The following is a 20,355-nucleotide window of genomic DNA, read 5'->3' as shown; positions in this document are numbered from 1 at the left end:
CCAGCGATTGGCATGCTATTGGTGCTTGTTTCTGAAAAAAATAGGCTCAAAGTGCGACAAATAAAAAAGTCTCTCTTTTGGTACGCCACAAATTACACGACTATGTATATTACACGACTAGTATGTTCACGACTATGTTTCAAAATTTGTTTGCAATTTATGTGTTTGTTTTTAAAGAGGAGCGCTTCAAGTTTTGCATTTATGTTAACTGGTACTGCTTCTAAAGATGCTTAAAAGAATTTAAGTGTCCTCTACACGGCCTAAATTGTTTTAAAAAATATATATTTTTTTAATGAAAAAAGATTAAGTTCATTTTTTTCAGTTCGGTGTGAGTCTGATGTCGAGTTTGCTTGTATTGCCGATAGCTGTGCTTATTGTGCAACTGTTCAGACGGACAAAGCCATATTTCAACACAGAGGAAGATCTACTGGACGGTAAGCACCATTTTTTGGTTACCCTGGAGTAATTACCTCCCCCCCCCCCCCGCACTTTTTTCATTATCTTCAATACTATGTATGAACGATAATGAGGGCTTCTACACTGATAAATAGATGTTTAACCTGTTAAGAGGAATTCATTTCGATTAAAATTAAATACCATTGTAAAGACATAAAAATTATCAATTATGGAGGGCCACAACCAATGGGATACGGGTGGAGTTCCAATAAGCCGATTTTATCCATTTTGACCTGTGCCGCTATTTATGACATAAAAAAGACGTCCTGTTTATTCCTGCAATTAATACTTGAATGGTAGAGATTCCCGTAAGTCTCAATTTGAAGCCGCTTCCAAAAAAATTCCAAAAAAATTCAGTTTTCCCGTTTATACTTGAATGGTAGTAGTTTCAATTTGAAGCCGCTTCCAAAAAAATGCCATCGACTGCACAAAACCGCATCAATAAAGTATAATAAATTTTAACTTTTAAACCCACAATTTTTCATTAATCAAACAATACTAATTACAATTTAAAACATTATTGCCATAAACAACGTGATTGGTTAAAAAATGCAATTACGAATACCATTTTATGGCTAATCCGACCGATATTTATTAAATGATCATCTCTTCAAAGCATCACAATGTTTTAGGAGAATTTTTTTGACCTCGAACCAAAATTTGATAAGGTTGCACCATCAGCAGTTCTACTCGATAAAAAATTTTAGCCAGTTCGAATACGACAAAAATCTTTAATCAGGTCTTACACTATAAAAAAAAAGTTTTAGACAAGTCTGACACGATATAAATCCCGCTGTACCCAAAAGAAGACGGATCGCGCGAGTTTTTCTGTAGCACAAAATGATCCAACATACGTCTGAAATATTTTTCCTTTTTTTTGGGAGATAATAATCGTCATTGTGAGCAATTTTAATGTGAGCACTATTATTTTTAATGCAAAAACTGACAACATAACGAATTTGCATTTTTGGAATCCATATTCATTGCCATTCATGCGTTTAAAAAAACTTTTACTGAAACCTGATGTTCAGCAGGAGTAATCAATCTCAGAAAAAAGCTGAGACGGAGGTTACTTCAAAAATATTCCGAAATGTTTACCAAATAACCCTTTTTTGTTAGTGTTGATTGAAATTTTTCAAATGGTTATAATATGAAATCCGGGAAAAAAATACGCTCAATATGCAAAAGTTTCCAGTAGGTTTTCTACAAAATTTGCACTTTTCAATTATCCCACAATGACAAACGTGCTTTCTTCCCATAAAACATTTTAAAAGTTTCAAAATACATTTTTCATTGAAAACAATGTAGACCAAGAAAATTAATATAATAACCAAAATATTCATGAGCAATATTATCTAAAAATTATTCGAGGTTTTTATTATCTATTCCTCAAGATTTTTTCAATAGGTTGTTTTCATTTCAAGTATTTTGTAGTCGACATGTTTACGGTTATTTATTTTCTAGCAAAAAATTATATTTTATACATTGGATTTTCTTAAAGTTGAGATAAACAAAAAATATACAAATCGCATCTTTGTTTAGTATATTACATATCTCCTTCTGGTAGAATATTTGTGATATTTTTTAAATCAGGTTTCTGCGTAATTCAGGCACATTAATTGGAGATCAGTTAAGAATTCAGGGAGAAACAATTGAATATAGAATTGTAAGTTATAACTTGATTTTGTCGGTATTTTTGACAAAAAAAAATCTTTTTTTTGTTAATACTTTCTCACAACTCTCTTTTACTATCAGTTTTGCATGTGTTCACGGAAGTTTGCAAATTGTTTTCGAAAGAAAATCGACCAGTTTTTTCAGTTTATTTTTGTCCTTTTGTGAATCTGTAGTTGTCTCTTTGAATCGAATTGCTGGTTAGCTCTAGGTTATGAAAATTGAACTTAATTGATAAATATGCAGAATTCACCAACATTTAGAGCTGCGAAAGGCGACATGTTTTTTCCTCTTATTCTCAAAGTGGATTATTTGATGAAGAACTGCTTTTAACTTGATTATAAGACTGTGTAAGCGAAGAATAAAAACTGACTCCAAAAACAACAAAAAGGTCAATGCACAGCAAATGTTGAAAAGGTTCCAAAATGAATCAACATAAAAGCAGTTTGTGACTCATGAAGTGAAGAAAAGTCGAAGAAAAAAACCTGAGTTACAATCCAGAAACTTAGATAAACAAATAACATAAGAAGCAATGCTGCAGTTTCCAAAAACTCTAAGAGTTGCCAAAACTTGTAATCCTACAAACACAAACTTAAACAGTGTAACCAAAACTGAAAAAAAACTACCATTTAAAAGCTTCACCTCTTTTTTAATCGAAGACATATTTAAATTTCTTTTTTTTTTAAATTTGTTATAGACAACTGAGATCAGTTAGCGACAAAGCAAGAAAAAAGCAAATATATGAATATATAAAACTGGTCAGTTAAAACAATTACTGGCATCAAAGTGAACAAAACTCGGAATTATATATTAAAATTATTGCGTAAAACTTATTCATCGACACTGTTAGAAAGTCTCGTAAAATTATATAAAAAATCCTAAGACAGCAGGATTCAAAAATCACTTTTAATTTTCCAACAACCTGCGTCTGTCATTGAAACATTTAGCAGAGAAAAAAAGGGCAAGAACAGGTCAATTGTTCAGTTCGTTATCAGACAACCAGATTACCTGTCAATGAGACGTGTTATTATTGAGATAAAGCGACAGTTAAAGAAAAAAAACTGGAAAGAACGCAAAAAAAACAAACACTTTTTGATTTGAAAGACTTGTAGTTTTCTAAGTCATAAAAAGTCAGGTTGTTGAAGGAGGACAAGAAACGTGTTCATTTGTTCTTCTTTAGAAAACCAAAAGTCGCTGTCATCAATTAGACTTACTGTTTAGGCAACAAAGTGCTAGAAATGTGGAAGAAACTCGGATCTTTAGTAATTTTTTGTAAATAGTTGCTGTCAACGTTAAAAAACAAGCAGCTACCAGCTGTTAGATTCCCTTAAGTTTCTTTGAAAAAACGTTAAGGCCTGTCATTTATTAGAAAAATTGACAAGACATCAAAAATAACAACAAATACGCGCAAAACCCAAGAATTACCCAACTTTTTGCGTACAGCAATTAGTTTCAACGTTGTGAAAAGCGTTAGGTACTGATTGACAGTTGTTCAAGCAACCACAAAATTGTTCAAACATTAAAATCTCGTTTTTTTTAATATAAAACTGTATTAGAGAACCCTTCAAAAGTGTCCTCTCCTTTTTTGCGTTCTTTGTAACTGTTTCGTGACTAAGATCACTATCGTAATTGACTTCTCATTTGCATCAAAATACTGAAAAGTGTGAACAGATATTGGAAAAAGGCAGCGCCCCAATACAAGCCAAATTCTTCGGGTTGTGAAAACTAGGAGCGTAATTAGAGCTCTCTCAGACAATTAGTTGGTTATTAAAAATTAAGCATAGCTAGAGGAATTGTATTTCCCAATGTTTTTGTGTAACACTTCAAATCCCGCACCCCACAAGCAAGTTTTTGCATCTTTCTCTTTAGCAATTTTCTTTCGGTTCTTGAAGTGTTCTTCTTTTTCAACGTTAATTAAATAAACGCTATGTGTTTGATAATCGTCAAGATAAGATAACGGCCAAACGTTAATTCCAGAGCACTTTCAATGGAAATGGAAGTAGGAATAGCCGCCTTGGAATTAACAAAGATTGTGTTATTTGTTTTAGGGCGTGTGCTTTGGACAAATTTAATCAAAGTGGACCAAAGAAGCTTATTTTTGAAGAAAAAGGCTGAATTTTGAAATGTTTTAAACGAAATTTTAGCCAAAAAGATAAATCAAATAAAACTTTTTTGTTTTTGAAAATCAAATCAACAACGCTATAGTTAACGGTTTAAACATATTTTAGCATGTTTGAACATAGTTGTAACATAGTTTTAACATGTTTTAACATAATTTTAAGTAAAACTTTCGGAAAATGTGCTCAAAAATAAAGCAAGTCAATCTCTATATTTACAAAATTTTAAACGCCGAGAAATCGCTCTAGTAAACAAATTTTTTTTTAAATGTTTTTAATTCCATATTTTAAGTTGGATGGGCTTTTTAATGATACCACTCAAAACTCTCTACAATGAATATATCGATCGGTCAAAGTTGTCTGAACAAAAAAAACCAGGTGAGTATATAGTTCCTCCCCCTTTAAGAGGGGTCGGAACATAAAGGTCATTTGGAACACTAGCCTTTTACCATTTGCAGCACTAGAAGCATCCACTGCTGCATTTTTGTTTGTTTGCTTAAATTGTCGTACGAAATCTTATAAGATATTACAAAAAATGATAAAAATCGTGGATCTTTTCTCCCCTCCCAAATTCTTAGTGGGCATACAACTTTTATGCCCCCCAGGAGCAACCGCTACTTCGTTGCAATATAACGTGCTATAAAACAACACAACACGTAATTTGTAAGTGAGGGCATAAAAACACTGGGCGAACAGAATAGAGATGGTTTTTTATATGATCTCATACAATAACGATTCGGAGAGACGAGACTGATCTATTAACTAAATGAGCTGAAAAGAATCGGATCTTTTCCTGTTTGTGAACCCCCCCCCCCAGTAAGTTATGGGCGCCCCACGTGTTATTACATAAAAAAATCATTATGTAAAAATATGGCATGTGCATCTGAGGGTTCAAATAATATGCACCCACTAATTGAGCGCATAAACAGAAAAGATCAACCCAGGTCAAGGTGTGCGCTCGATCGCCCTGGTCCAGACCGTCCCAGACCGAAAATGCCTCTGATCAGACTCAAGTGCGCTCTAGCGCTCGAAATCGCTCTGAAATTTCGAGCGCACAATGGTCAGGCGTGTACACGAAATGATATGAACAAGGGCGATTTCGAGCGCATGCCTCGACCTGGGAACAGATTCGAGTGGGACCTCTCACGCTGAAAAAAGTGAGTTTCTTCGATCGAGCTTGTAGATTGCATAACTTTATATTAATATTATCTTCTTAAATTTAGACCTGGACGCGGAGGAGGAAATGTACAACGCGGAGGAGCGTGCCCTGAGAAAAGAGGAAAAAAGAGCCAAGAGAGAGGAAAGGAAGAAAGAACAGCTGGCCAAGTATCTCAAAGCAGCTGGTCTTACTGTCGAAAAAACAACCAACAAACAACCAGTCCTATCTGAATCTACAACTGAAACGTCCCAATCAATTTCTACCCAGGGTCTGATTCAGAACAAAGATGAAGCTGGAATGGGTTAGTAAAAGTGCTCGTGCAACTGGGGATGGAAAATTACAATCCAGATTGTCGTGTCGGACACGCACTTCACGTTTTGATCTGAAAATATTTTCAAAATTTAAGGCCTCTGATCTGAGCGCGTCAGATGTAAATATCCCCCGAATCACATCTTCATGAGGTCCTGGCAGTTTAGACGATTTTCGATTAATTGACACCTTTTTAGATTGGCCCAAATACCAGACGAAAAAAATTTATTCGAACCTGATATGCACAACTTAAAATCAAACTGAAATATCAGAAAAAAGTTGCTCTGATCAGGCCCAGGCCCTTCAAAGACTAAGACGATATCTCCGAATGAGCCTTTCTTGATTTCGACATTTTGGTACCGTTTTGAACTCATATGCGACATAAAAGTGTTTAATCGAAGGTCAATTGGTCACAAAAATTGGCCCATTAAGAGAACTATTTTAATTGCTTTCCTGTGAAGTCGGAGCAATTTTGCAGTCTTATGTTTTTGCTTGCAAAAGTTTGGTTTGGACTCTTTGAAACTTATATTGACTATTTTAACCATGCGTTCTTGAGGTGAGCTTGATCTCAACTGCTATTATTCACAATTTTCTTAGAACTAAATTGCCAATAAATTACTATAAATAACTCCTAAGAAACAAATAAATAGTGTGCCAATATCGGTTTCCATCTTTTCAATTTAAATTTTATTTTAAAACTGAAGCATGCAAAAACTGATTCCAGCCACCCGTCAGCCACTCGGCTCATTTTTTAAAAAAAAGTTTCAACTGGTTTCAACGCTGACCGATGTTGCCTGACATTTCTCAAAGGTTAAGCCTGAAAGCTGCCAAAGTTCAATTCTCTTACTCTGAAAAACAATGATATAAATTTTAACCAGAAGAAACTTTAACTCTGAAAAACAAAAAAATGGGTTAAACTATGGCTTATTGCAAAAACGTTGCCAAACTTTTCTGAAACTATTTATAGATTATATAGATCATTAAGAACATTAGAAAAAATACGCAGCAATTATTTAAAACATGCTGAATACTGAGACAGTATTGAATTTGAAACGAGGTCAATATAAGAAACCAATTGAGACATCAAACAGCTTGTTATTATAGTTACAGAAAAAGAGCTTGAGGAAATTTTGAGAGCAACGAGCAAAACATGCTGAAGAATTTAAAAGATCTGCTACAAACACTTCCAAGAACTACTGAAGAGCATTGAAGCTGTAGCGTTTCCCCTCAATTCCAGCTGAACTAATAAATACCATGTTCCAGAAAATGGAAGGAACCGCATAAAAAAATTTCCAAAGCCAGAAAAAGACCGTTCAAAGGCTGAAATCTGACAACCCAATAATCTTCCCATTATTTACAGAATTTGGTGAAAACCAAAATTTGTTTGGTGAGACTCAAGTCGATCACATGAAAAACCGCTTCACAAAATACAACCCTTACAAACTAACCAGGCACGTAAATGAAGCATTCCTGTGGTCGAAACAGGTCGATTTATTGGGTTTCAAAAAAATGCTCGAAACCGTTTGGCGTCTTGACGTTACTGAAGCTCATACTACAGTTAACGAGGCTAAGGATATCATTTTTTATGTTGATAAGTTCGTTCTTGTCAACAAGGAAATCATTTATAAAGATAAATAAAAATGTCAGTAACAGTTTCAGTCAAGCGATTGGAGTACCTCAAGGGAGTGTAATTGCTCCAACTCTAGTCCTCATTTATTTTTAATTGATTGCTTCAATAGAAAGCACAAATCTCACTGATCGCTGACAGCTTTGTTCTGTAAATCAGATCTCGATGACAAAACTAAGTTGAAAAAACGTGCAATTATCACTGAACGGTCTCTTTGATCGGTGCAATTTACTGAAAAGTAAAACAAAATAAACCAGAACAAAATTCGATACATAGATTTCCAAAACACTTTCAAGAGAGAAGCTTTTGCCTAACCTGAACAGGAGTACCCGAAACAAACCAAAATCACTAAATCTTCATGGAGTTACTGTTAAGCGTCATTTCAGGAGGAACAATTACTCTAATAACAGGTGAGCAAAAGCGATTGATGAAAGCAAGCAACAGGTTATTCCAACTCCTTAGATCTGTTAATTTAAAAACCGACAAAAAGTCCTTCTCTGGTATGTAAATCCCTGATCCGCACACTGATTTTGTACCCCCAATTCCTGCTGGATTGAGCAATCGCGCATCATCGTAAAAAATACGTAACATGCAGAACTTTTCTCAGAAAATCAAGAAAATACAAGGTCCAAAAGCTTCATGAAGAAGCCAAAATGCAGGTGGGCAGAATTTGCAAACCAAACTAACTTACGTTTGAATTCAACGGTTTCTTAAACACAACAAATGTCTATAGTGGAGCTATTAAACAAAAACGACAAAAACCTGAAAGCACCTGCAAAAGAACTTTTGATTGCCTTTTCAATTGTAAAAATAATCTGGAGGATTGTAGACAAGTGGCGTGAAAAACAGCTCTAAGAGTTGATTATTAGGTTAAAAAGCCAACCGAACCCAATCGGAACCCGAGAACTAATTTCAAACATAGCGTTTCTCCAAGGAATGGAAGTGGGCTTGAAGTCAGGATTAGGCTTGCAAATTGGTGTAAAAGGAAAAAGAGAAAACGGGGAAAAACTGGAAGTGAACTAGAAATTGGGCTGAGCAATCGAGCAAAAAGCGGGCCAGCGAAAGAAGAAACTAGAATTACCGACCAAAAGCTAAGTTGCGCAAAGTAATAAGGCCAAAGAACGATGTAATTACAATTACTTTTCAATTCTCACAACAAACATTTTTTTGTTGTTTATCTGATTTTTCTCATTCAAGACATTTCTTTCGCAGAAGTTTGAAAGATATTCAAACTGTGAAAACATACGGAGGTTAACAGCAAAAACATGAAGTCAAAAACGAAACCAACTACAGTTCAAATCCCTATTCATTCACTTCAATCTTTTTACTGCTTTCTTTAGTCATACACAAGATTTTTTTCTGCTCATCAGATTATCTGCACGTATGAGGCTAGCCGCTTACTTTATAATTTCGAGCCATAAACTAAACAAGTCAATTTGTCTACTTATTCAAATCATTCGACCACTCCTTCATTAAATGTGGCAACCGGTTGATCAACAAACACATTAAAACAGAAGCAAAAAACAGAAACCACACAATGCTTTTTGTAATAAAGATCAAAGTTTTATCCTCCTTCAATGGCCGTCTTTATTAAATTAATAAAGTTCTTCTCGATATTGCATTAAATCAAACCATAATAGGAAAAAAATTCCTTCAGATACCAAAAAAGAATCCAGCTGTGTGCTTTGGATCGTTTGGTTCAGAGACTTCTTTATTAAGGTTAGCCTAACAATTTTGTCTCAATATTTTTTAAATTTTTACTATCTCCACTTCACTCTGGTTTTCTTTCTTTCAAGAAAAACCAGCACTGCTGTGACTCGCCTTATCAACGAAAACAATACAACTACAATTCCACTGCTAATCAAATCTTATTTAAGTCTTCTTCGATGCGGATCTGTTCTCAGTTATTTAAAAACTAGTCTTTAAAGAGAGTAATCGTTGTCAAAAAATACAGTGGCTTAGAGCAAAAAAAAAACAAAATCAAAACAATATTTTACAGGCCTCTGTACCAAGCCCAACCCAGTCACTTTTCTTTTCGCTTTTTCCCTTTTTTGCCAGACACAAGTTGCAATTAAGTTCGTCAGAAATGCTACATTTATAGGACCAGCCACCCGCTCAATAAATCTGCATCAAGATAAAATACCATAATTACTTCAATGTGTTGTCCTCGCCTGTTTAGTCAGCCGCTGGCTCAGCGGGGCTCAACTGAATAATAAACAAAATAAAACATAAGAAAACTAATATATTAAAAAATTGTTCCCACCTAAGTATGATAAAAAACAAAACGACTTCTTTGCCTCTTTCTTTCTCAATAAACTACTGATCAGACGAAAAAAACTCCATTAAATTATGTGCTGCCCGCGGTTTTGGTTTGCTACTCATGTTTCAACAAGCAAAATTTGTACCTAATTTTAACGACGTGCTCAATGAGAGCCACAATCTAGTTTAAATCTTTTGATGACATAAGCATGACGCTAGGAGCCGCTCGCTAGTTCATTGAAAGAAATATTGCGCTTTGGTTTGATATTCAACTTGCTGAGAACTTATTACAGCTCTTATTTTGTTACGCAACGATTTCAAACTCGGCGATACAAAATGACGAAAAAAATGAATCCAGCTCTCCAAAATAATTTCGTGCAGGTGCTACCACAGTTCAACATTCGCAGGTGGTTCGAGCCCCACCGACAATTTACCAAGTTTTTTATTTTTTAAACCTTATAATATATACTTAATTTAATGATTTTTATACTTAAACTTTGTCGTATTTTTTAACTGGTAGAGCATACGTACCATAAGAAATTGAAACATGTCTGGCAAAGTGATTCTACGAGGCTAGCCAGAAGTCAAATCATCAAGTCTTGTTGATGCTAAGTCCAGCCAGGAGCAGTCTTCTGTGGAACCTTAAACGACTTAGTATGCCGAAAGCGATTTAAGTATTTTAATACAGTGAGGTCAACCAGAATTCTCGAAGTCACTCTCTTAAACTGAAACTCTTTTTTAATAGCAACGAACCAATAGCGGCTATTATTGGAGACATCGTGGGTCTTTTTTACGACTCGAAGAGGAGTATTGAGATTCTACAGGTTTTTTTTAGCAGAAAGCAAGTTTGTTCATTACTTGATTTTTGACTTCTTTCTGTTCGAGCAATTACCTCCGTTTTTGATTGTTGACTTCTGTGGACTTCGAAGATTGGACTTTAACAGTAGCTTCGTTTGTTATGTAAAATAATTAGGAACTGCTGGTAATGTTCAAGGTGAAGAGGTCATTTTGAGATTTTTTGTTAAGTCACGATATAAGTCACCCCTAATTATCTAATTCTATAAACTACACCGCAAAAACCCCACCCCACCATCTACCTATCCCCCCCGCACCGCCACCGCACCCCCCCCCCCCCGCCCCAACTTACCCCCACCTACTCCTACCCTCTCCCTTCACCTAACTACCCCCGCCTACCCCCCCCCAACTACCCCAGCACTCTCCACCTCCCCGACCTCTCCACCCACCCCACCTAGCTCCCCCGCACCTAGAAAAATTGTCGGGTACTTTTGTTTTTTTTTTCTTGTCTATTTTGATGTTCTGATTTTGGTAAGTTTAGGTTAGAGATTATAATGCACGACGATTCGAGTCGTTTGCAGTATTCTACCGGCTAAGTTTTTTAATTTGTTGTCTCCATGGTCAATTCTTACTACCTGATTTCTTGGAATTGACTTTTTCAATGACTTCAGTGACTTCTACTGCTCTGCAGTTAAAATTTGAAGGCGTGACGGCATACACAAGATTATTTTTCTGCTCATCAGATTATCTGCACGTATGAGGCTAGCCGCTTACTTTATAATTTCCGGCCATAAACTAAACAAGTCAATTTGTCTACTTATTCAAATCATTCAGCCACTCCCTCATTAAATGTGACAACGGGTTGATCAACAAACACATTAAAAGAGAAGCGAAAAACAGAAACCATACAATGCTTTTTTTGTAATAAAGATCAAAGTTTTTATCCTCCTTCAATGGCCGCCTTTCTTAAATTAATAAAGTTCTTCTCGATATTGCATTATATCAAATAACAGGAAAAAAATTCCTTCATTTAACAGAAAAAAGAATCCAGCTGTGTGCTTTGGATCGTTTGGTTCAGAGACTTCTTTATTAAGGTTAGCCTAACAGTTTTGTCTCAATATTTTTTAAATTTTTACTATCTCCACTTCACTCTGGTTTTCTTTCTTTCAAGAAAAACCAGCACTGCTGTGACTCGCCTTATGAACGAAAACAATACAACTACAATTCCACTGCTAATCAAATCTTATTTAAGTCTTCTTCGATGCGGATCTGTTCTCAGCTATTTAAAAACTAGTCTTTAAAGAGAGTAATAATTGTCAAAAAATACAGCGGCTTAGAGCAAAAAAAAACAAAATCAAAACAATATTTTACAGGCCTCTGTACCAAGCCCAACCCAGTATATTTTCTTCTTGCTTTTTCCCTTTTTTGCCAGACACAAGTTGCAATTAAGTTCGTCAGAAATGCTACATTTATAGGACCAGCCACCCGCTCAATAAATCTGCATCAAGATAAAATACCATAATTACTTCAATGTGTTGTCCTCGCCTGTTTAGTCAGCCGCTGGTTCAGCGGGGCTCAACTGAATAATAAACAAAATAAAACATAAGAAAACTAATATATTACAAAATTGTTCCCACCTAAGTATGATAAAAAACAAAACGAATTCTTTGCCTCTTTCTTTCTCAATAAACTACTGATCAGACGAAAAAAACTCCATTAAATTATGTGCTACCCGCGGTTTTGGTTTACCCACAATCTAGTTCAAATCTTTTGATGACATAAGCATGATGCTAGGAGCCGCTCGCTAGTTCATTGAAAGAAATATTGCGCTTTGGTTTGATATTCAACTTGCTGAGAACTTATTACAGCTCTTATTTTGTTACGCAACGATTTCAAACTCGGCGATACAAAATGACGAAAAAAATGAATCCAGCTCTCCAAAATAATTTCGTGCAGGTGCTACCACAGTTCAACATTCGCAGGTGGTTCGAGCTCCTTAAAATAATTAGGAACTGCTGGTAATGTTCAAAGTGAAGAGGTCATTTTGAGATTTTTTGTTAAGTCACGATATAAGTCACCCCTAATTATCTAATTCTATAAACTACACCGCAAAAACCCCACCCCACCATCTACCTATCCCCCCCGCACCGCCACCGCACCGCCCCCCCCCCCCCGCCCCAACTTACTCCCACCTACTCCTACCCTCTCCCTTCACCTAACTACCCCCGCCTATCCCCCCCCAACTAACCCAGCACTACCCACCTCCCCGACCTCTCCACCCACCTCACCTAGCTCCCCCCGCACCTAGAAAAATTTTCGGCATTTTTAAAACACTTTCATGTGGTTTGTTGGGCTACTTTTGTTTTTTTTTCTCTTGTCTATTTTGATGTTCTGATTTTGGTAAGTTTAGGTTAGAGATTATAATGCACGACGATTCGAGTCGTTTCCAGTATTCTACCGGCTAAGTTTTTTAATTTGTTGTCTCCATGGTCAATTCTTACTACCTGACTTCTTGGAATTGACTTTTTCAATGACTTCAGTGACTTCTACTGCTCTGCAGTTAAAATTTGAAGCCGTGACGGCATTTCTGCTTTTAGTTCACTTGCGTGGCTTACCTCAATCAAAAAATTGACTTCTGAACTCACTTATGGAACTTTAATTTTTAATGAAGATTTACTAGTTAATAGTGTGCATCACAGTTGTGCCAATCTTATATGCCCTAATTTGTGATTATTAGTCTTGAGTTTTTGATTTCGAATATCAATTTTGAAAATGCTCTTTTAGGACTTTTTCGTTACAGACCGTATGTGTCATAAAAATGATATTCCGAATCTAACCCCATCTGTCTATCTTATTTCTTTAGTTGTTTCATTTCGTGGAAGGCCACAAGCGTCTATCGCGGCTATTTTCCGGCAATTTGCCCGCTATGTTTAATATGTATTAAACTTATTTCACATAACAGTTTTACATGATTTGCTAATAATATACTGTAATCAAGTCAATACTTCAAAAGCAAGGAATTTTTTATTGAAAATATTGGTAACCATCACCAAGATTGCAAAAAAAGCTACGTTCACCAAATTCACATATTTTGCAACCTCACCTATTCACCCATTTGAAGTATTTGCTAGTCATATCAGTCCAATCTTCAAATTCGAGCCCACTTTATAGTTTATGAATTTTGTAATAGGATCTCGTCATAGCAGCAATTCGTCGAGGAGTGGTGAGTCGAGTGTGAATTCTTCTTCTAAACATTCTGAGCACAACAGTGGGGGTGGTAGCAGTGGGGGAGATACAGGGAGCAGTTCCGGAAGCAGAAATAGCAAAGGGAGTAGTGATCAAAAGAGGAGGAAATCAAATGACCAGGTCTCAAATAATTACTGGGAAATTTTCGTAATTTTTCTTAACAATCGAAAAGAGTTGGGGAAATTTTAATGCTCAAAAGAGTGGACAATGGTAAATGCAAGTGGCAGAATTTATGCAATTAGAATCAGTGTTGTGCACGGATAACGTTTCATGTTTCCCCGTTGATATCACGGATTTAAAACAAAAAAAATGTGACGAGATAATGTTTCTTTATCACAAAAGGTCCCAATAAACTTCAGGAATAGAAATTTTGCCGTTGTTGCACCCTAATCAAACAAACTGATACCCGGGTCGAAAAACAAAAGATTTGTGATGAATGTGGCAAATTGAGGTTTTTAGCGTTTGCAATTTTACATTTTCAATTGCTCTCAAACGATGTTTGTAGCAATTATATTAGTCCTGTTGGGCTTTTTTATGCGATTTTTCGCTTGATCGAAGTTTCGTGTGACCCATTTGACTTTTCGTCCTCAAAAAGGTATAACAGGTAGCGCCCAGCGGTCATTAAGTGATCTCAGAGCCTTTCAGCTCTGTTCCGGCTCAAACTGTTTTGGAGAATTATACTTATGGTGTGAAGGGCGGTTCTTAAAGGTTGAAGAACATTCCACTGTTGACCCCCCAGCGCTCTCCTATCCCTCTCCCAACTCCACTGGTTTTCCCCCATCAGCCCCAGTGCAACCTTCTCCCCCCAACTCCACTAACGTACAACCGTTTGCTAAAAAAACTTAAATTTTTACAATTTTGCACAATTTTTTCAAGCTTTTTTGAAAATTTTTGACATTTTTCTAGTTTTATAGGCCCTAGGTGTCAATGAATTTCCTCTAGGGTTTATTTATAAGTTACTGCATAGTTTCTAGTGGTAATGGAATGGTTTCAGCATTTTAATATCACGAATTTTAGCATTTTTTTGACAAAACGTGAAACTTTTTTATAACATTTTTTTCCTTATTCAGATCTTTCCAGACCCAGGGGAAAAAAACTTCCTTGGAGGTTCGATAATAAGTTCTGGAACTATTTTTGTTGGCCAAGGAAAAGTTTTCAACTTTTTAACATCAAAAATTTTAGCATTATTTAAATAAAACTTAGTATTTTCAATTTTTTGAATTTTTTTTTGTCGTTTTCAAGTTTTTCCAGCCTCAAGAGCCACGGAACCTCCTTCAGGGTTTGATAATTCGTCACTGCATTATTTTGTGATGTAATGGGATGTTTTCCAAAATTTTATTATCACGAATTCAGGCAATTTTTTAAAAATACTTGCAGTTTTTGTATTTGCAAGTTTTTTTAATATCTTTTAATTTATTTCCGGCGCCAGGAGCCCTGGGACCTCCTTTAAATTTGATAATATGCGGCTGCATAGTTTCTAAATTTAATGGATTGTTGATCAATATTTATATGACCAAAATTTTAGTAACTTTTGGATAAATTTTTTTTTTATTTCTTCGTAAAAATATTATCATGTTCTAATTTTATGGATCTTCAAGAGCCAGTGAAATTATTTCCGTCTTGAAACAAGGATAATGGATAGTCTCGTGAGACATAAAAATGGTTAAGAAGATAATAATATCTGACATTTTAGCAAGATTCTCTTAAAATTTGCTGTTGTTTTTAAAAAATTGTGAATGCTTTTTGCCCTTTTCTATACTTAGCGATCTTTACTGGCAAACGAAACCTTTTACGTCTTGCAAGTGGGTTACCTAAAAGAACTCTAGAGACAAAAAATGGTTTTAATTTTCTTTTTACCGCAAAATCTGAAAACTTTTCTTTTAAATGTTGACTTTTTCAGTTTTCTTTCTATATGATTTGTTTACTAACAAGATTAGAAAACTAGAAGTTGGTTGCAGAGTTGCAACACATCTTGGAAAAAATTCGTAGTTTTCTCTCTCTCTCTCTCTCTCTCTCTCTTGTTCTCTCTCTCTCTCTCTGTTGATTAGGGTTTCTTTCCTTCTCTTTCAATTTCACGTTTTATCTCTCTCACTCTATCTCTCTAACTCTTTCTTTCTCTCTCTCTCTCTCTCTCTCACTTCTTTTTTGTTGATGCCGCACTTTTGCTGCTGTTATGCGGCGTAATGTCATCATCTATTATCATCATTAAAGTTGAGTTGTAGTAGAAATATTTTTTTAATAAATGACATAACAAACACTTTGTAGGAAATCATTGTTAATTGCTCTCAAAAGCAATTTGTAGCAAATTTTTTAATCCTGTTTGTCTCTTTTATCCAATTTTCGCTAGGCCAATATTTCGTGCCACTCATTTGACTTTCGTCTTCAAAAATTGGATAAAGAGCCCAGTTTTCATTAAGTTCTCTTAGAGCCGTTCAGTCCACTAGTCTCCAAGTATGCGATTCACAGAAGCTCTTTTGGAGACTTATACTTTTGGTTTGAAGGGCAGTTCTGAGAAATTGATCTCAAGCCCCCACCCACCGCCCAAACATAAGTCCCCCCAATCCAATTTTGCACCCCCGCTGTAGTGTACCCCTGCTGCGCTCACCTTACGCCCCTTCAATTAAGCTAAAGCTAGCCTCACTAAATCGTGACTGGCTACTGACGAAGCAACCACTCGCAGGTTGTTTGAGAGCAATTCGCCCGACGTTAGTCGTTTATGTTTTTTAAGAACTGCAATTCTTACTTTATTTTTTCGACAAAACCTCAACCCGGGTACGTATTAGCTTTTTTACAATCCTGGAGTACAGTTTGTTGAACGTGTTTGGGATAAAATTACATTTGCGCAAAGGGACAAAAGACCACAGAAAATTTGTGTTTTTAGGTATCACCAAACCAAGTTCTTGATAATGATAAGAGAGAAATCGAAGAAGAGAGTGGTGGCCAATTGATGGTTACGGGAGGCTTTGACGTCCTCCAGCCCGAAGATCTGGGCGAAGTGTCCGTCAGCGAGTCAAGTAGCAGCAGCAGTTCGGATAGTGACAAAGATTTGGTTGGAGATGAGGAGAGGATAGATGGCACGGGGGGAGGAGGAGGAGGAGACAGAGCCCGTCTGGTCAAATCAAAGAAAGGTTGTTGTGGTCAAAAGAAAAGAAGGTTCAAATGGCTTGGTTTCATACAATGCTGCTTCGGACTAGGAACTGGTATTTCCACTTCTTCACAATTGTGGTTCTGAGCATATTTTATATCAATTGACTTACTTTGATTATAAACCTGTTCTGAAACCTGCCCCCCCCCCCCCCCCCCCAACCCCCACTCGTTTATCCATCTATACTTGAAAGGCAAGTCCATCCGGTTTCCACCCGGGGCAAGGTTTTGAAAAAATGATGCAAGAATTGCGGTGAATAGCGGTGAAAAATATCTATTTTCACCTCAAAGCGCCCGCATCTTTTAGCGATGAGTGCGGTGAAAGTGGTAAATTTTTGTATTAATTGCCTGTTTTTTCAGTTTAACCACACCGGCCGAGGGTAGTTGCTCTTTTTTCTTTACACTTCTTCATTCTTCAACCATTAGTCTAAAACACTACTTCTTTTGTTAACCCGAGCTTGTGAAAATAAAAGTTTTTTTTGAGCAGGGGACGGGGGATAATGATATCTTAAAAAATCAGCCATAGCAATCACTACATATTTTCACAATTGAAAATAAGCAAAATTTCAATCAGTTTACAGTTTTTAAAGCTCACCAATTTCTCGAGCCAAAAAATAATAAATAAATAAAACGAACAAAATTTATAAGAATTAGACATACAAAATATGAATAAATTTAAATGAAATTGGATCAGAATGAGACAAATAAATAAAACTGAAATATGTGAAAACACTCCACTGATGACGGTGGTGGTGACAAATTTAGTCCTATGTTTGCCTGTTTTGTATTAATTTTACTAGGAAGCGTTTCATTTTTGTTGCATTGGAAGGTCCTAGAAGAGCAAAATTATTACGAAACATGCAGGCCTGAAGGATGAGTTCAAATTCATATTTTCCGTGGCACTTATACATCACCTATTTCCACTAAAAACTTTTTCAAAGCTTAACTAATAATTTTTATTTACAATTGATGCGAAATCTTAGCGATATGACAAAGAAAAAAGCAATTAGAAGCTTGGAGGTAACTAAGAACCATTTTGCTCAAAAAAAAATTCAGACCGGATGAACATTCTTAACACTTGTTTTCCAAATTAACGGGCGCAGAGGGGCGCTGAAACTACTCGACTAAGGTGTCCTCTCAATTTTTAAAGTTTACTAACTCCAGTCGATGGCCCAAAAAGACGTGAGAGTGTCCCGTTTTTGTGAACAGATTTACAAAAGATGTCGCATCAAAAGAAGCGAACTAATGAAATTTTTCGAAAACTAAAAACAAGCTTTTTATTGCTTTTTAACTATGATTTTTAAAAGCGTAACTAAAAACCAATAATTTTATGTCAAAATTTCCATAGCCTCCTCCAGAACTTGGATATCACCGAAAAGCATTGCAAAAAGAATAAAGAAATAGGAAAGTTACAAAGCGACCCACGAAATAGTGCGGCCATAGTGCGACCCAAAAAAATGTGCGACCATAGTACGACCCACAAGTTTGGGCGACATTCTAGCGACCGAAATTTTTGCTACCATTGCGCGACAAAACATTGGAATTATTTGAAACTGTGTGTGGAGATGTCTGTGATGGGAACAAAAGGGCCAGCCAACAGCTCAAAAAAAACATGCGGTAAGAGTTTGGACTGATTTACACAACTCTTCGACCCAATGAATAAGCTGTTTCTCAAATGAATTTTTCGGCTTTACTGAACTTTAAGCACTAGAAATATTCGGATATAATTGTTACTGGATATAATGGAATGAGATGTCATTTCGATTTTCCACAAAATCCAGCCTATTCTTTTTTAAAGCGTTTTAATAAATAGAAGACTCGCTGTTGAACTAGTGGCAACAAGCAAACTTTTTCATAATTTTGCACCAAAATAAAAAAATCTTCAGAATTTTTTTGCTAAAAATTGAAGTTATTCATTAAACTTACAGTTATTCGCTACTGCGTCTACTTTGCCCTCTGATCAGACCGTAGCACGACCATTGTCCAGACCACCGTGCGGCTCAAGCGTTTCCCAGACCATGTATTTTGGGTCGCACCACACCACCAGTGTGCGACCCAAATTGCCCGATTAGAGCGGTTTAGGGTCGCGCACCTAAACCAGGGAAAACCTCGTCCACCAAATAATAATGAAACTCATTATCAAAAGCATATGTTCAATTGATTTTTGTTAAAAAATTTTTTTGCTACCAAGTTCACGGTGTCATTTTGCACAACTTTACGGAAATCATTTCTGATTACATCAAAAAAAGTGCACAATAACTGATGTAATTTAAGAGAGGCGACGTCGAAGAAAGAGACATTTGGTGATGTTGCCATCGTCCTTTCTCTATATCAACTGGCTGTTGGTTGTCATGGTGATGGTATCTTCTACAATTCTGATCACCCTCTACGCCAGTATGATTGCACACAATGGGGGAAGTGAGACTGTGAACAAATGGGTCGTATCTATGGTTGTGTCTGTCCTCATGTCCATATTCCTCGTGCAGCCACTCAAGTTACGTCGTTGTTTTCAAATACCTTAAAACATTCACGTCCACAATTTAAAATGCCGAACGTCTGCAGTGCCAGAAGTTAAAATGCCAGAAGTTCCTTCTTAGCCAAAAGTTGACTTTCGTTGACTTTCTTCATTTTAAAACATGCATTTCGTGTTTTAAGCATGGTTAAGTGACTCTGCAGAAGTCACTTCGAAATTCTGACTTAATATCTCGAAACGCGTTGCGGTTCTCGATAAGCGCCAGAAGTTCTCAGTGACAAGCAGAGTCACGTAACCATTACTGAAAACTCTATTTGAGAATACCGGTCAAGCATTGGGAGCCCAGCTCCTCTTGAATTTTTCCCTTCAGTTTTTATTGCGCTAGTTTATGTAAATTAGCTACGCAGGATAAAGACATGTGATAATTAACAATTAGTTTTGGTAATTAGTTAAGATACGTTTTACGGAATTAAAGAGTTAAAGTGGACGAAATGTTCCACTTTCTTCATTAGGGGCGCTAGCTGACGAAATTTTTCACTGACTGCAAAATGATACAAATCTTCATTTTTCTCAAATTTACATTTCTTGAAAATCAATTAAAGGAAAATTTAGAACCTTAGAGGCAATGACCGTTTTCGACTGTTTAAGACGAGCAATTTCAGAGCTGATTGCTGTTTTCGACATTCTTAGAGTACGGATGTCATCGCTTTTGATACGATTGACTGATAGAAGTGACCGTTTAAACCGGTTAGTGACCGCTGGTCATTTCTGGGGGCTAAAACTGTCTCCATTTTTTCCCATTACTATATGAGTTAAGGCCCAATATTAAAAAGTTAAAAGTTACGCTTCACATGAAAGTCGTCTCTAACGGCTATTAAAATATGGCGTCCAAATTGAAGTTAATTTTTTATCCCGGGGTCGGGACTCCCAAATAAAGATGTAACATGACTGGAGTGAAAATTTTTTACAGTATTAAGCGCACTCTTTTGAGTTATTGTATTGAAGAGAAATTTCAAAATTACTTTGTATAAATGGACAGCTCTCACCCAATTGAGCAAAAAATAATTGCAAATAGAGTAACAAGTTAGTGCCAGGGTTT

The 20,355-nt window shown here is 36.1% G+C and overlaps 1 protein-coding gene across 1 annotated transcript in view; it reads left to right on the top strand.

Annotated features, from left to right (window-relative positions):
* The window catches only part of LOC142335018 (uncharacterized), a 49,004-nt gene extending 29,699 nt beyond the window's left edge, over window positions 1-19,305 (top strand). The window contains exons 8-12 of the mRNA XM_075383345.1: window positions 323-434; window positions 5,468-5,704; window positions 13,584-13,759; window positions 16,521-16,839; window positions 19,058-19,305. Of these exons, the coding sequence (XP_075239460.1) occupies window positions 323-434; window positions 5,468-5,704; window positions 13,584-13,759; window positions 16,521-16,839; window positions 19,058-19,305 (1,092 nt within the window). The remainder of the gene's footprint in view (window positions 1-322; window positions 435-5,467; window positions 5,705-13,583; window positions 13,760-16,520; window positions 16,840-19,057) is intronic.
* Window positions 19,306-20,355: the final 1,050 nt, after the last annotated feature.

This window comes from Convolutriloba macropyga, chromosome 2 (assembly GCF_964194025.1).
Source record: "Convolutriloba macropyga chromosome 2, txConMacr16.3, whole genome shotgun sequence".
Classification (NCBI taxonomy): Eukaryota; Metazoa; Xenacoelomorpha; order Acoela; family Convolutidae; genus Convolutriloba; species Convolutriloba macropyga.
This window is presented reverse-complemented; position numbering and strand designations above follow the sequence as displayed.